This window comes from Naumovozyma dairenensis, chromosome 1 (assembly GCF_000227115.2).
Source record: "Naumovozyma dairenensis CBS 421 chromosome 1, complete genome".
NCBI classification, from domain to species: domain Eukaryota; kingdom Fungi; phylum Ascomycota; class Saccharomycetes; order Saccharomycetales; family Saccharomycetaceae; genus Naumovozyma; species Naumovozyma dairenensis.
Genome location: NC_016479.1, coordinates 714,933 through 731,658, shown reverse-complemented (window position 1 = coordinate 731,658; position 16,726 = coordinate 714,933). Strand labels below are relative to the sequence as shown.

Sequence of the window (16,726 nt, the reverse complement as noted above, 5' to 3'; positions counted from 1 at the left end):
AGTAAAATATAGAAAAGACAGAAAAGAAATTAATAGATTATAAAAAAGATGCCAGTATACAGTGATGACGACTATGATGATGACAACGGACCAATGGATTTCCAAGATGAAGCTGAATTCGATGATTATTTGAACGATGAAGAATATGACCTGATTAATGATGTATTGCCTACCGTCAAGAAAGAAATGGCCGATTATCAAGGCTGGAATAATTTGAATTTGAAATTGGCTTTGTTTGATCATGAATTCGATACTCAAGCCGCCTTGAGTCATTTAAAGAAGACATTCAAGAAGAAAAAGGTTCTTAAGGAGGTTACCAAACCCGTAGCAACAACGACGAATAAGAAGAACACAGCAAAGAAAATAGAGAAAGATATTTCAAAGTTGAATATCCAAGATAAGAAAGATAGTGCTGCTAGTTTGGATTGGCTAGATGAAGAGGATGAAGAAGAAGCCAGACCTAAGAAGACAAATGAACCAGTAATTAGAACATATAAGAAAGTATCCGTACCAACGAAACCAAGAAAACCAGTCAATGTTACAGAGTACTTGCCTACTGCTAAACCACATTTAAGTTTCGTCGTGTTGGGTCACGTCGACGCTGGGAAATCTACATTGATGGGTAGATTACTTTATGATATCGGTGCAGTTAACTCAAACCAAATTAGGAAATTAAAGAAGGAAAGTGAACAGATAGGTAAAGGTTCTTTCCATTTAGCATGGGTCATGGATCAAACAACTGAAGAAAGGGAACGTGGTGTTACTGTTTCGATTTGTACCAGTGATTTTGAAACTGAAAAGGCGAACTTCACCATTGTTGATGCTCCTGGTCATAGAGATTTTGTACCTAACGCTATCGCTGGTGTATCACAGGCTGATGTAGCTGTGTTATCTATTGATTGTGGTACAGATGCGTTTGAATCTGGTTTCAATCTGGATGGTCAAACTAAAGAGCATACCCTTTTAGCGAAAAGTATGGACGTCAATAACGTCATTGTTGCAATGAACAAGATGGATTCAGTAAACTGGTCACTGGGAAGATATTTGGAAATTCAAGGTAAACTAAGTCACTATTTTGAAGAGGTTGGGTTTAGCGAAGATCAAATTAAATGGGTTCCATGTAGTGGATTCTCTGGGGAAGGTGTTTATAAGATCCCATATCCAAAGGAACAATATTGGTACACTGGTGAATCGTTGGTTCAGACATTGGAAGATGTCGCCATTGAAATTTCCAAAGAATCAGTTAAGGAAGTTGTTGGATTCCCATTTCTATTTTCTATTTTGGAAGTGATTCCTTCGAAGAAAAACGAAGAAGCTATCATTACAGGTAAACTTGGCTCTGGTTCCATTCAACCTGGTGAAACGATAACGTTATATCCATCAGAACAGAGTGTTGTTGTAGATAAAATATTAATGGGTAAAGAACAAAATCAAGTTCCAATTGCTATCAAAGGGGACTTTGTCACGTTGAAGTTACGTCATGCACATCCAGAAGATATCCAAGGTGGTGATTTAGGTGCATCTGTAGATTATAATGTATCCGCATCCCAGAAGTTTACATTACAAGTATTAACTTTCAAGATGGACAGACCATTATTACCAGGTACATCTTTCATGTTATTCAGAGGAGTTTGTGAGCAGCCTGCTAGAGTAAGTAAATTAGTTTCAACAGTTGATAAACGTGATCCAAGCAAAATAATAAAGAAGAAGATTAGACATTTATCATCGAACCAAGCTGCTATTATCGAAGTGGAATTAACTGAAAGAAGGAGATGGATTCCTATGTTAACATTTAATGAAAACAAACATTTAGGTAGAGTTGTCCTAAGAAAAGATGGGAGAACTATTGCTGCTGGGGCTGTCCTCCAAAACAACTAGACTGAATCATCATCTAGAAATAACATTACAGTAAAGAGAGGATACGATTAGATATATTTCTTGTAATAATGCCAAATGATATTTGGCTATCTTAATAATAATAATTCCTGAACATTAGATACTAGATACCTTTATATATAGAAACCATGTAATATTTTATTATCTGTTTAATATACTATATTTTGCATATGTAAATTTTGTGACGAGCTTATTTATTTGAAGAATGTGTAGATGTATGAAACGCAACATACAATAATGTAGTCTTCAGAACTTGTTATTTATTGGAATTGATGACACTAAGATATATAGTCTAAAAATAAGATCAATATACCAAAGAAAATGGCAAGATATGTTGTTAATTTTGCTGTTCTGCCCGCGGCCTTTTTAGCCTTATTTAATTGTTTATTTCCCTGCCTAATATTAACTTCAATATCATCTTGATTGTCTAAGATATTATTAATATTTTGAGATTGAATTTGCAAATGAGCAGCCAAATCTGTTTGTACAGAGACTATATCCATAATTGATTTATTGATTTTTTCAATTTTGGCCAATTGATCATTTTTATCATTCAATAATTCTTCATGTTCGCTTTGTAATATCTGTAATTGCTCACCAGTCAACTTGGATACAGTATCTTCATATAGTTTAACTTCGTCTTGTACGGTTTCCACTGGATTACTTTGTGATACAGTTAAACTAGTCGCACTTACAATATCATTAGTATCTATCGTACTTGTTGCAGGTGTTATAATTTGCTCATTTATATTAGATGATGTATGTATACCAGAGTTAAAATCGAACAGTTCGAATTTTCTTTGTGATTCCAGCCTATCTTGTTGCATAGCCGTAAACTTCGAAGATACAACGCCAATCAATAAATTCAATGACTGTAATACACCTAATCTGAACTTATTATTTGTCACATGGAATGAAATTATAGAAGAGGCATCGTCGGATGCTGAAGAGCCATGGATATGGAATAGATTTCCCAATGATAGATTACTTTTGTGAGGATTAATTACTCTTTCATTGATTAAATTTTGCCTCTCATTTTCATACTTTTCCAATAATTGAAATTTTTGAATATACTTTTGAAATTGCAGTCTAAAATCTGTGTCAAAATCATCTTTTTCTAATTCTGTCATGTCAACATCAGACTTATACTGTGATTCTATGGAACTTAGTATTTTTTTCAGTTCTATAAGGCAGTTCAGAAGATCATAACATTCTTTGATAAATGTATCCTTCAATTGAAGAGCTGACTTTGATTTCAATTGCTTTGAATGGGCATCTGCTGGCAGTTTATGGACCCTTTCTGGGTATTCGCTTTTTATAATATTGATATATTTTTGGAAAACCGGTGTAAGATCAGTCATTCTTGGTGCTCTAATGCTGTAGATGTTCTAGATCAGAGCAGGGTTTTGGTCTAAGTGAGATGCACAATGTGATTCCTCTTCAGGGTAGCTCAATCGTTGCTTAACTCGTCTGTTTTGGGAATTTATCTCTGTTAAAAGCCCATCGTTGTTCATCATTAGTTTTCCGAATAAACTAGGTTGATAACTTTATGCGCTATCATGTTTTACACGTTAAATTACTTACGAAGTGCATATATAGTTATACAGACCATAGATCATATAGAACAATTATAACAGAAACACTCCAGATGAAATGCAAATCGATCGTCACCAAATACTAAGTTACTACTATGATAGTAACCTAAGATATTCGTTTGTTCGGTAGATAGAGACCGTGGCTATGACCAGGGAATATTCAATTGAATAAGAAAGCAGAGGTGATGAACGAAGGAACACTAAATTGACAACTGGCGGTGAGATGAACAATAAGCCCAAAATGCTATTAGCATGCCTTGATTTAAACGGAAAAACAGGAGACATTTAACTTAGGAAAAGATAATTATCACATCTGGTAGCGTTCCCTCAGATCTTGGCCTATTCGTTTCAGTTACTTTCTATTTTATGCAGGTTCATCGCTTATCATGTTGTAAGCATAATCAACCCTGTATGGGATAAAAATATACCTATACCATAATATTTGGATAATACAGGCTATTAAATGATGAGAGAATTCTACTTTTTTCATAGGACTGGTAACTTTCTGTGTCGATCGCACCAATCGTATTGCTAACGTATTAGATTTTTTGGCGATGATATTTCTTCTCAATTCCTTAAGCTAATATATCATTATCACCGCCGTCATAATTCTAACATGATAAAAGAGTTTACATTACACGATAACTATTTAATGTTACTTTCATAACATAAGAAGTAACGTTATAAATCAACATATTATATTCCTCTTGAAACAGCATACACTAAGAAAAAAAAGAAGCTTAAATAGCAACTGCAAACCTGTATCGTTATTAGAACTAGTATTATTTTCTTGAATTTTAGGGGAGTTTTGAAATTATTCCACATAATGCGTACATGTACTATTTTGAGTCATGTCCCCGAATTAGACGATGAGCTTATATAAATCATACAGTTTCACAGCTTTCATAATATTCCAAAAGCTGTTACCATGCTGCCTTCTGTTAATAAACAAAATCAGCATGCCCCGTAACTCCTGCAATTGCTGTTGTCGACCTTTGGATATTTATATTAACTGGATCTATTATATAATTAACTTTATATATTATGTGAGAATGATCATATTCACAAATTTTTTTCTTTGTTTAGTTCTTTCTTATCAATTCGTCTGGGTTCTTTTCTCTTTAAGTTTGAGACTATTTTCAACTAACCTTAACATATTTCTTAACAGCATGGCAATTGTGACTTTACCTGTCATAGGGATATATAATGAAGCCTTTTCCTTGACAGAATCATCGAAGTTTTTAAACGATGAGAAGTTTATGCATGTCGATCCATCTTTCAAATATTCAGTTGGGAATTTATAATTTTCAGACGGTACTCCAGTAATAATAATATCAGAATCTTGACAACATTTCTTCAATAAATCTTCACTATAATCACCTAAATCTTCCACATGATGTTTAGTAAATTTCAAACTTTCACCACGAGTAAATTTTTGAATGTTATTAATATCCACAGAATAAACAATAGCACCATCATTAGCTAAAAGTGCAGCTAATGGTCTCCCCACAATTTCAGAACGATTAATCACCACACATTTCTTACCAAACAAACGATTCCCCTCAGGCAACAAAGGATTATAAATTTTCAAGAATTCTAAAATTTTCACAATAGCCAATGGAGTACAAGGTAAGATTGATTTCAATTGATTATCAGGAGGATCCAAGAATCTAACATTATGATATAAATTTTGATAATAAACATGATTTAATCCTTCTACATCTTTCTCCTTCTTCACAACTTGTTGTAAATATTGATCTTGAGCATTACCGAAAACGGGGAAATAAATCATAATCCCATCAATTTCATCATCTTCGTTAGCGTCAATTATGGATTCTTCAAGGAAATCTGGATCTTCCATTTCTCGTAGTTGATAACGGATGCCTAGGGATTCACTTGTCTTTTGAGTCCATTGAGCATACATTCTTGCTGCGGGATCATTGTTAGCAAGGAATCCTACTAATAGGGGACCATTTGGTTTGACTTTTTTCAATGTGTTTAGTTTTTCTTTTATTTCTTGGTCATATGTTTTCGAGATGGTTGACGCTAGGATTGTGCGACCAGGTTGGTGTTTATTTTGTGACATAGTTTTGATGAGATTTGATTTGCTTGTTTGATGAGTTGTTGATGTTGTTGTTATTATTATTATTGTAGTATTTACAGATTTTTATACAATTAGAGTAGATTATTTATTGCTCGGTATATACACTAATCCTTTTTCGAAGTATTTGAGGTATGATGACAGAAGGTATATTTATATGTTTTATTAGAATGTGTCATTGCTTGATGAATAGAAACCAATTTGGTATTATCCTCGTTTATCTATGGTCGGAGTCAGTAAAGAACTATTCCGGAGTCAACGCGAAAGAAGTCAAAGATCATTGGATTTGTTTGGGAATATGAAGAGAAAATAAACAACTATAAGATAAGGATAATAATTTTACGCTCTATACCATAGTTCTTTCCTTTTCTTTCTATCATCACGAGCTAGTTTTGTTCTTTCATTCCATTTACCTTTAATGACATTTAATCTTCTATCCATTTCATCTAAATGTGATTTAGGTGGCTTACTACATAGAGATATGAATAAAGGTGAGACATTAAACATCTTAGCCAGTTTACTTCTTGAATATAATGTGGGATTTTCATTACGTAGTTGTTGTATTTGTTTAATTTGATCAGGTTTCAAATGGTATGATTTTTCCAGTTTATTACTATTATTTCCTGTTAATACATTAAAATCTAAGTTAGAATCGAATTTATTCTTTATTGGATCATTTCCTAGAGGGCTTTTCTCGTATAATAATCTTCTTGGATCATCCTTGGGTAGGAAAGATCTTGGAATAGTTTCAGAATTAATTGATCCAGTAGGGGATGATTGAGCTGGTTGATAATATAGACCTTGAGGTATTTTCTTTTCTGCTTTAAGGAACCCTTTATAATTTGCAGTTGAAGATCTTGGATTATATATAGTAGGACTACCCCTTAAAGTTGTGTTATTATCTTTAATAAATCTTTTAGTTAGATCCTTCATTGCGTTCCTTGTTAAAGTAGGTTTCATTCTTTCGTTTGTTTGTTTGTTTATTTTTTGTCTGTTTCTGTTATAATCCTGTTTTATATTTCCCCAATCTCATGTATAGACTATTATATATATGGTCTGTATCCGGTGGGTATATTGCTTTATTTTATTGTTCAAGTTGTTAAAGCGATGACAGAAGTCTGTGTTTTGTAGTCTTCCTTCTCTTGGAACTTTTTGCTTTGTATCTTTCTTTGAGTAATGTAACGTTACGTTACGTTAGTGCGGGAAGCGTTTGAAAGAGTGAGAGAGAGAAGTAATTGCAAATGATTCTGGCGACGATAGTAGACAAGACGATATGATCAACCTTTGTAATATCTCACCTATTGTCAGTGTAGATGCATATATATTTCCCAGAGCTGAGGCAAGGAAGTTCAAGCTGGAGCTGGGGTGTATGTTTTCTTTATTTACGGTCTTTACGTACGTAGGGATTACAGTATCAGGGTACAAACAAACGGTGTAATTACGAGGATCAAGAACAAAAATTATTAACTAAAGATAACATCGCTACTTATTTATATATACACGTGGTAAACACTTATGTTGTTGTTCGCTAGGTGATTGAATATCTGCCACCAACTGTGGTGTGTGTGGTATGTGATGCTAACTGGGACAGTATATTATATTATGGTATAATATACAGTATGTGAGTGAATATATACGACTTGTATTAACCACCTTCAATTTGACCGCTGTGTGGTATATAGAAATGGAATAACGACGAATACATATAATGGATCAAATGTATACACTATTAAATAACTAATACAAGAACAACAATATGAGCAATAACAACTCTAACGCTCAAGATCACACTAATAACTCCCAGGAACACAAACAATGACAACCCCAGATGGCTCTAGTGACAAATCAGCACAGCACAGCACAGCACAGTATAGTATAGTATAGTATGGTATAGTATAGTATGGTATAGATATATTATATTATATTATGTGTAATGTATATAAAGGGTGTGCATGTTACCCGGTCTGGGTTGGGTTGGGATGAGATGTCTGGGTGGGGGTCAAAGACAGATTTATGGAAGGCAAAAAATCTCGAGTTTGAGAAGTAAACATCTTCTTTATAGAACTAGTAACTTAATTAAGTGTAGTAAGTACAATACCTGATGAGCACCCGGATAAGACTGCTTCTCAGAAACATTCATACAGTGATATAGATCAATAATAAGTGGATTCTATCTTCTCATTATGTCTTCTCAACCATTCTTCCAATTGAGACCGGAATTACAATTGCAAGAACGGGATTCTCAAGCTGGTACTTCCTTCACAGATGACATTGAGATTGTCTCGTCAGCATCTGCATCTGCATCCGCATCCACCTCAGCCTCAGCCTCAGCCTCTCAAGAACCATACACAGGATTACCACAGCAGGATATTGTTGCTTCTAAGCATGGTGCAGCTACTCTTACTCTTACTCTTACTGAAAATGAAAGATATTTGGTTGAAAGATTACCTGTACCAAATATATTCGATCAAATAGATCAACAGCAACAGCAATCTCCTTCCATGGTAAATGCCACCATCGATACACAAACATCCCCGGGTTCTAACAAGGTTTTAATAAACGATAATAAAACCCTTTTTATATGGACTTTACCATCAAATCATCAACAACAGTCATATGCTAACGGATTTTCATCAGATGAGGAAAACAACCACATAACGAAAATTTCCTTACATGATAATTATGATGATACAACAACTAATAATGTCGATCAACAAACAGACAATTGTTTTCCAATATGTCAATTGACATGGCCTATAACCATTGATCCATCGACACAATCTTTCGTAAATAATAACGATATTAACTCGGGAATACTCATCTATTATCCTTCCAATGATATATTAACATATTATCAAGATATTGAATCAATTGATAACTTGAAATTATCAAATAACTTGAAATCATCTTTATCATTATATCAGTCTATCAAATTGGGATTAAATAAATCAGAAAATGAAAAAATAAAATTGATCTTAAATACTGAACCTTCAGGTATAATCATATCCACTTCTTTAAATAATGTTTTCTTCATCACTTTAAGAGATTCAATGGGTAAATCAAATTTGAAAATAAAACAAAAATTATATCATCAAAATTTTCGTAGTAAGACAAATTTTATTCTATCTCATATCTTACCAAAATCTCTCTTAAATTTTTCATTGAATAGAAATTTGACAAATAATATAGTCTCTTTGAAAAATGGTCCAATATTAGGTAGAGGTGAAAGATTATTCTATATGACTACTTCAATGGGCCACTTCCAATCATGGAAATTACAAAATAGTTTATCATTACACTCAATCAAAATTGTCGATGTAAATATTTATGATGATATTTTAAATTCATTGCAAGATTTATATCCATTCGCTAACGGAACTTTAAGAATTTTAGATTCTCATCCAATTAACATCACGAGTGATGACAATAACACCAATACAATGGTTCAAATGTTATTATCGTCTATCTATAACTATGAAACAAATGAAACCTATTATATCTTATCCACCATTATTATCAACATAATTACAAATGAAGTAACGATTTTTTCCACTTATAGATTAAACACTTATACTTCAACATTATCAGAAGATTTCAAATATAAATTTCCCAAAAATATATATTCCAACCAAAATGAAACCGCAAATAATAATAATAATAATAATAATAATAATAATGTCATATCTATCATGATATCTTTCCCAAATGCTATAGTATTAACACAAATAAGTTCAAAATTAGATCCATCATTCACTTTGAAAAGAAAATGGGAAGATATAATTAGTTTAAATGATCAAAATATTAATATCTGGGGGGTCCCATCTTTGGATAATAATGGGAAAGATTTATACGTTTTAACTAAGAAATTCGGTATCATTAAAATTCATTTGAAAGAAGAAAATATAGAAGCAATAAATGATAATATTAGCTTTATTAAGTCACATATTGATCAAGCTATTTATTTCACGAATTCAAATTCAATTGATACAATTCAATTCAATTTACCAAATGATATAACTATTAACACCTCTAAAGATAATATTGAATCAATTGAATCAGATTTGTTAACTTCAATGAATGAAATCTTATTCCCTCAAGATAACAAATTTATACCAACGTCGTCATCATCATCTTATTCGTCGCTTGACACTCAACAACAAGATAATAATAATAATAATAATAATAGATTCTTATTATTAAATCTGCAAATAAGATTGAATTATTATAAAAATTTATTAGACTTTACACAAATTAACTTTAATGATAAAATTTCCCAAAAGGTTAAATTTACACTAATATCAAATTACGAAACTTTAAATTGTTCTCTTCATTTAATGAAATTCTTATATCAAGATGACAAGAATAGAAAATACCTTCAACAACAATGGATCAAATATTTAAACTCACAAAATGAAAATGAATACAATTTATTAATAAATAAAATAGATCAATTCCCAAAAATTTTCATTAATTTTATCTACGCTTTACTTTTCGCCACTCAACAAGTACAACAAAAGCAAGAACAAAATTTCATGAATAATTCAAGTATCGCTAATCTTCTAATCACCACCATTTATCATTCAGTATTAGAAGAAGGAGAGAATGAAGTTAAATTAACTCAATTTAATATGGATTCTAATAATGACCAATCAATATTACCATTACCATGGTTCATTAATATCAAATTATTGAAAAGTATTAATGAAATCTTGTTCAACTTGAAATTTTCATACGATGCTGAATATACAGACCTACAGCAAGAACAACAACAACAAGAAGAAAATTTGAAAGATTTGAGTTTATCCTTAGTGAAAACGTTATATTATACATTTAATAAATTGAAAAATTGGGTAATGATTGATCCAACAGAAAGAATAACTTTAGAAAAGGTATTCGAATTAAATGAAATATATTCCTCTAATCATTTAAACTGGAATCATATCCTTTGTCAATTGAACGAAAATATTGAATCACTAAAGATTACTGAATATTATACAGATTTAGAATCATTAATTGAAACTTTATCATCATCAAAGACCAAAATTTTAGACATCGATCAGTTGTATATGAAATATTTGACTAAATTCGCATACCCATTCGCTAAGACTTTATTTTTATATTTAATTAATAATAGAGAATTGGAAACATTATATAGTTCTCCATTAACTAACACACACACAGAGGAAGCTCAATTGTTCTTGACTTCTTATAAAGATTACCTACAACAATTTTTCTACCAGATGAAAAAGGATAACAAGTTTGGTAACGTTTCATGGATTCATGATGTATTAACTAATAATTATAAGGATGCTATGGTTACTTTGAATACCATTTCTAAACCAAATGAATTACTAGACACTAATACGTTACATTTAAACATTGCTAAATTAAGTGGGATGGTAGATGCTTCAAACGATGATTCAATTGAAATTGATGAACTGAATTATAATAATAATAATAATAATAATAATAATAACAATCATGTACACAATGAAAATATGGAAACTTTAAATGAAATACAAAATAAATTGGATTTAATTGATGGTATGAAAGATATAATAGATGGTATAAAGACAAATCGTTATAAATTAAACGATAAATTCATTAATACTGAATTAAATAAACCATACTTCCAAAAATTACTCTCAATTTTACAAAATGACAATAAGACAATTGAATTCAACGAATTAATTGAAATGTACAGTATGTTAAATAGTTGGCAATCAATTTATTTCGGAATGAGATTATTGGCTTTCAGTTCTGCTGTTTATTATGTCGATTTTGAAAGTAAAACAATCTTAGAATCCATGCTTTGGAGAAGATGTATCTTATTAAATTCAGTAGATGAGTTCATACAAAGTGAAGAAAAAGGAATTTTGATAATATCGCCATTTATCATTTATTACAAAAATATTTTGAAGATGAATTATATTATAATAAAAATATCAATCCACCACATTTAACAACGATAATAAACACAATTAATATTGAAACATCTCAAGAATATACAGCACATGTATATCGTAATTCTGATGCTGACATTGAAAAAATCAATAATTTCAAAAACGAAGAAATTTTCTCGCTGAATTCAATACCGCAACTGAACGAACTATTACAAACGATTATTGCATTGACTAATGACGAAGCGGGAAATAAATGTACAATAAATTATGAAAGTAATTCTATTGAATATCATTAAAAAGGGCATCACGCATACATATATATATATATTTATATCTATTAAATGATTTTGTATATTTACAATAAATTATCAAGGAACTTTAACGGTATTGATTTTTTTCATGTCGTGACAGACAATAAATCAAGATTTTCTTCACTATTTCTTCTTTAACTTTATTTCTCTAGACTATCCTCACTTGAACGATGTGCTTCTGCTTCTGCTTCTGCCTTTGCTTCCGATCCTTCATTAGGCTCATTCTGCGTAAGATCCTCATCTTCTGTTGTTGCCCTTATTCTAACCAATGTCTCTGGCAAGGGTATACCTGTCTTCTTATCTTCATTATAGATATCGTCTCGAGATTCATTATTATTATTCCATACACCAACTTCATAATCGTTCTCTGAGTATTGTAAAAGTCCTAAACTTGCTTGTGATATAGATTTAAGCACAGAATCCCAAATAGAAGTTACATCACCCACTACCGAGGCATTGTGCTCTAACTTGGATACCTGTATCGAGAGTTCATCCAATTGTATTTTCATGTTATCTGTCAACGTCGTTATCTTCTTTAACGCTTCTAATTCTCGTTGTTTCGATATTAATAACTCTGTATTTTCCATTGTTTTTTCCCTCTTTATAATTTTCCTTTATTGGTTCCTCTTCTATCGATTTTTTACCTTTCTACTATAAGACAATAGATTGATTTGATGGTTTTGTTTGCCTTGTTGATATAATATTATTCTAAAGTCTATCTACGTAGATTCCACTTACGTACTCTATTTAGAATTTCGCGATGGGCCTTTTTAGATTTTCAATATTGACATATTAGAAAATTATTTCATATATATCTTAACCAAATATTACTAAAGTAAGAAATTTCAATAGTAAATCTGACGTAGGTAAGAAAAAAGATACGTTTAACAATTTGGATTGTTCCTAACATCACATTGGGCTGTTTGCAATCATTTCTAAAATCCCTTTATCAAACTGGTAAAACTGTCATTAACAGCTAAAATCATCGGTTTTGGTAGACCTATAAGATTAGTGTCATCTTCTCAACTACTTTACGTTTCATCGCGAGCCCCATACTACCCATCTTTAACATCGTCATCACAATCTTATTACTCGACGAAGAAATACTACCTCAATTTCAAAAAATCAAAGAAGCCTAAGAAGTTTGCAACAAGATCAGAAATAAAAGAAGTGAAACCTAAGAGAAAACAAGCATCTACCATGTTCACACTCTTACCAATCACCCATCCAACTGCGGATACAAAACATCCTTTGTTGTTGTTGCAATCAGATCATGGGGAAAGATATTTTTTTGGCAAAATTCCAGAAGGGGCGCAACGTGTACTCACAGAGAACAGAATAAGAATATCAAAATTAGAAAATATTTTCATCACAGGTGAATTGAACTGGCCATGTTTAGGAGGTCTACCAGGTATGATCCTTACAATTGCTGATAAAGGGAAGACAAATCTTTGCTTGAATTATGGGAGTAGTTTAGTGGATTATATCGTGTCTACTTGGAGATATTTCGTTTTTAGATTTGGTATCAATTTGAAAACCAATATATTGACAAATGGCCAATCTTATAAGGATAAGTTTATTACTGTTAAGTCAATTGTCTTATCTCCTACTACTATTTCAGCCCCTACCAATACTGAAGAAGTATTTTCAGCGAAGGAAAGAACGATGTTACAATCAATAATTTCAAACATGTTTCCTAAGTTAGGTCCGGTCACCAGATACGATCCCTCCTCTGATCCTCATCTAAATGTAGAATTGCCCAATAAAAACTTCAAAGACGTGCGAGAAACACTAACTTCCACTACATCATATGAACTTTCTTTCAACCCTGTAAGAGGTAAATTTAAAGTAGAAGAAGCGATTAAGTTAGGTGTTCCAAAAGGTCCCCTCTTTGCGAAGTTAACTAAAGGTGAAACAATATCTTTGGAAAATGGAACAATTGTTACAGCAGATCAAGTTCTAGAAAAGGAGCGTCAATTTGCTAAGATATTAATCTTAGATATTCCACATAACGATTACCTTCCATCTTTCAAGGACTGTTTTGACGGTTACGATCAAACAGATTTAGGCGCAATTTACTATTTCCTTGGCGAAGACGTCACAATTGACTCTAAGCTTATTTCGTTTATAGAGACATTCAACCAAAACAACAATATACAACATTTTGTCTCCCATTCTAAAGTATCACGTAATAACTTAACTTTCTTGGGATCAACTCTAACAACCATGAAATTAAAAGCCTTACAAATTAATAACTATAACCTACCAAGAAGTGATTCACTTATATCAAAAGAATTTTACGAATGTTTTGATAAAAATATACCAGACGGAGTGTCAATGGTTCAATCAGAAGAAGATCCTGTTTCTGCAAAGTCAATTCCATCTGATAATGTTCATATTTATTGTCAAAATAAATCATTGGTTATTCAACCGTATACTAAAGGTGAACAAGATCCGGAAAATCCTTTAAATTGTCAAGTTCGAGATGATTCCCAGAAAATTTTGAATTTTTCATATAAGCAATCATTCGATAAGCATATTAAGAATTTAAACTTCCCTGCTACAGCAACTTATGAAAATGTAATTGAAAATCAAATAAATGTCAATAATTTCAATAATACACCAGAAAAGTCTACACATGTAGAAGCAATAACATTAGGAACAGGAAGTGCATTACCATCCAAATACAGAAATGTCATTTCAACTCTATTAAAGATCCCTTACGTCAACAACAATCTTGAGATTACAAACAGATGTGTTCTCTTTGATGCAGGTGAAAACACAATCGGTACTTTGAGTAGAATGTTTTCACAATTGGAATTACAAACTATTTTCAAAGATTTGAAATTAATTTACTTGAGTCATTTACATGCCGATCATCACCTAGGTATCATTAGTATATTAAGAGAATGGTATAAATATAATAAATCAGACCCTGATGCCAAGATTTATTTAGTAACACCATGGCAATACAATAAATTTGTTAATGAATGGCTCCTATTCGAAAATGATGAGATTTTATCAAGGATTAACTATATTAGTAACGAGCATTTGGTAAACGATTCATTTGTTAGGATGGAAACTAAAACACTAACCATTAATGAATTTGATAATCTAAAAGCTACGAAGAATAAAGCGGAAAAAGCACAATCTGTATCTCCAAACCATTCACCAAAAAGAAGAAAATTAGAATTAGATAAAACAAGCTCTTATAGAAATCTACAGATGATTAAGCAGATGTATCAAGAATTACGTATTAAGTCATTCCAAACTTGTAGAGCTAAACATTGTGATTGGGCATATTCTAATTCCATCACATTTTTTATGAATTCAAGCTCTCCTAACGATTCATATTCCAAAACCTTTAAAGTTTCTTATTCTGGTGATACGAGACCAAATATTGAGAAATTCTCAAAAGGTGTAGGTTATAATTCCGATTTATTGATACACGAAGCTACTTTAGATAATGAATTGATTGAAGACGCTATTAAAAAGAGACATTGTACGATTAATGAAGCTATTGAGGTATCTAACGAAATGAATGCAAGGAAGTTAATACTTACGCACTTTTCACAAAGATATCCTAAACTTCCACAAATGGGCAATAACATAAAGGTTCAAGCTAAAGAATATTGTTTTGCGTTTGATGGAATGATTGTCGATTATGAAACGCTCGGTGATCAAGAGGCAGTCTTCCCATTACTGAACAAAGCTTTCATTGAAGAAAAGGAACAAGAAGACAATAAGAGTGAAACCGACCTTGACACTATGTAAGATTCAATGAAACCTGACTTGTACATATTTATATCCCGTAAAATATATCACTTATTAAAAAAGCTTGAAGCTACCGTTTTAAAGTATAGAAAACTACTGCATCATTCCTTTTCTTTCCTCTCAATGGAAATAAAAAGTAACAAAAACTGGCCTACAGGGAAAAGAGCAATCTACTTTTGTGTTGTAAATGTTAAGATGAGATACCGAGAAACCTTTTTAGACATTACAAGTGTAGCACGTAATTGTCGCGTATTGCCGATTTATGTCAAGTTACTACAAGAAAACTCGCTGCCCTACCGTCATTCCTTATCCAAGTTTTCACTTGGTCATTACATAGCAGTGACTATTTCTAAGCTGGCATAAAGACTTTTTGATACACGAGAATATAATAAAGTTACGAAGTAATTGAACCGAGGCTTTGTTCTTTATGCCTACGTATTCTTTGTAGTATCTGTTAATAAGAGGAATTATTTGCCTATTTATTCAGTGGTGAATGAAATGGCACTTTTTCGGACTTTCAGATTTGTTGGACTAGCACCCATACCTTTTCGTGTCTGTTTTTTGTTTTTATATGAAATACATCTGTTTTGACAATAAGTTTCCCGCCTAACTAACGGACTCCTAGGCCGAAGCTTTCATGCCATGTAAAGGGAGGCCAAAAATTGTCCTGTCTAGACGATGTAGACGTCCTTCAGGGAACCCCCTCCCTAGTCTATCCTCAGTTTACGGTAGACTGTAGCATGTAGGAGCACCAGTAACGGCCGGTAAGGAAGATTCGGACAAACTAACGAATGCCCAATGTCAATGGGTAATACCAATGCAATTAGATATTTTTCAGCCTATATGCAAATTTAATATCAGATGTTGAAAAATGATTAAAAACACATAGGAACCAACATAGAATAAACAGAATGGTATGTGGTATATTGAACTAATGAAAATATGAGGAGAAAACCATGTATTTGAACCGTAAATACGAGACGAAGTAATAGGCAAATAAACTTCAAAAATCTGGAAAATAATATCATGATCAAGAAAAAGAGGAACATTTATTATAATCCATAATGTGAGGGAAGTATCAGACTATTAATATCATGAAGAATCCATTTAGCCATGATGGTATATGATGAATAGTGACTATGAAGC

The 16,726-nt window shown here is 31.9% G+C and overlaps 7 protein-coding genes across 7 annotated transcripts; 3 read left to right on the top strand and 4 right to left on the bottom strand.

The window, feature by feature from the left end:
• Positions 1 to 48: 48 nt before the first annotated feature.
• On the top strand, positions 49 to 1,878 carry HBS1 (ribosome dissociation factor GTPase HBS1; the record flags this gene model as incomplete). Its single annotated transcript, XM_003667675.1, has 1 exon — positions 49 to 1,878. The coding sequence occupies one exon, from the start codon at positions 49 to 51 to the stop codon at positions 1,876 to 1,878; it is 1,830 nt and encodes a 609-aa protein (XP_003667723.1).
• Positions 1,879 to 2,174: 296 nt separating this feature from the next.
• Positions 2,175 to 3,257, bottom strand: UFE1 (Ufe1p; the record flags this gene model as incomplete). Its single annotated transcript, XM_003667674.1, has 1 exon — positions 2,175 to 3,257. One exon carries the CDS (start codon positions 3,255 to 3,257, stop codon positions 2,175 to 2,177), a length of 1,083 nt encoding a protein of 360 aa, XP_003667722.1.
• Positions 3,258 to 4,587: 1,330 nt separating this feature from the next.
• MTD1 (methylenetetrahydrofolate dehydrogenase (NAD(+))) lies at positions 4,588 to 5,577 on the bottom strand (the record flags this gene model as incomplete). The annotated part of the gene is made up of 1 exon (XM_003667673.1): positions 4,588 to 5,577. The coding sequence occupies one exon, from the start codon at positions 5,575 to 5,577 to the stop codon at positions 4,588 to 4,590; it is 990 nt and encodes a 329-aa protein (XP_003667721.1).
• Positions 5,578 to 5,931: 354 nt separating this feature from the next.
• On the bottom strand, positions 5,932 to 6,552 carry MRPL20 (mitochondrial 54S ribosomal protein mL58; the record flags this gene model as incomplete). The annotated part of the gene is made up of 1 exon (XM_003667672.1): positions 5,932 to 6,552. One exon carries the CDS (start codon positions 6,550 to 6,552, stop codon positions 5,932 to 5,934), a length of 621 nt encoding a protein of 206 aa, XP_003667720.1.
• Positions 6,553 to 7,775: 1,223 nt separating this feature from the next.
• Positions 7,776 to 11,555, top strand: NUP133 (Nup133p; the record flags this gene model as incomplete). Its single annotated transcript, XM_003667671.1, has 1 exon — positions 7,776 to 11,555. One exon carries the CDS (start codon positions 7,776 to 7,778, stop codon positions 11,553 to 11,555), a length of 3,780 nt encoding a protein of 1,259 aa, XP_003667719.1.
• Positions 11,556 to 11,946: 391 nt separating this feature from the next.
• On the bottom strand, positions 11,947 to 12,393 carry DAD2 (Dad2p; the record flags this gene model as incomplete). The annotated part of the gene is made up of 1 exon (XM_003667670.1): positions 11,947 to 12,393. The coding sequence occupies one exon, from the start codon at positions 12,391 to 12,393 to the stop codon at positions 11,947 to 11,949; it is 447 nt and encodes a 148-aa protein (XP_003667718.1).
• A 613-nt stretch (positions 12,394 to 13,006) lies between these two features.
• On the top strand, positions 13,007 to 15,580 carry TRZ1 (tRNase Z; the record flags this gene model as incomplete). The annotated part of the gene is made up of 1 exon (XM_003667669.1): positions 13,007 to 15,580. The coding sequence occupies one exon, from the start codon at positions 13,007 to 13,009 to the stop codon at positions 15,578 to 15,580; it is 2,574 nt and encodes an 857-aa protein (XP_003667717.1).
• Positions 15,581 to 16,726: the final 1,146 nt, after the last annotated feature.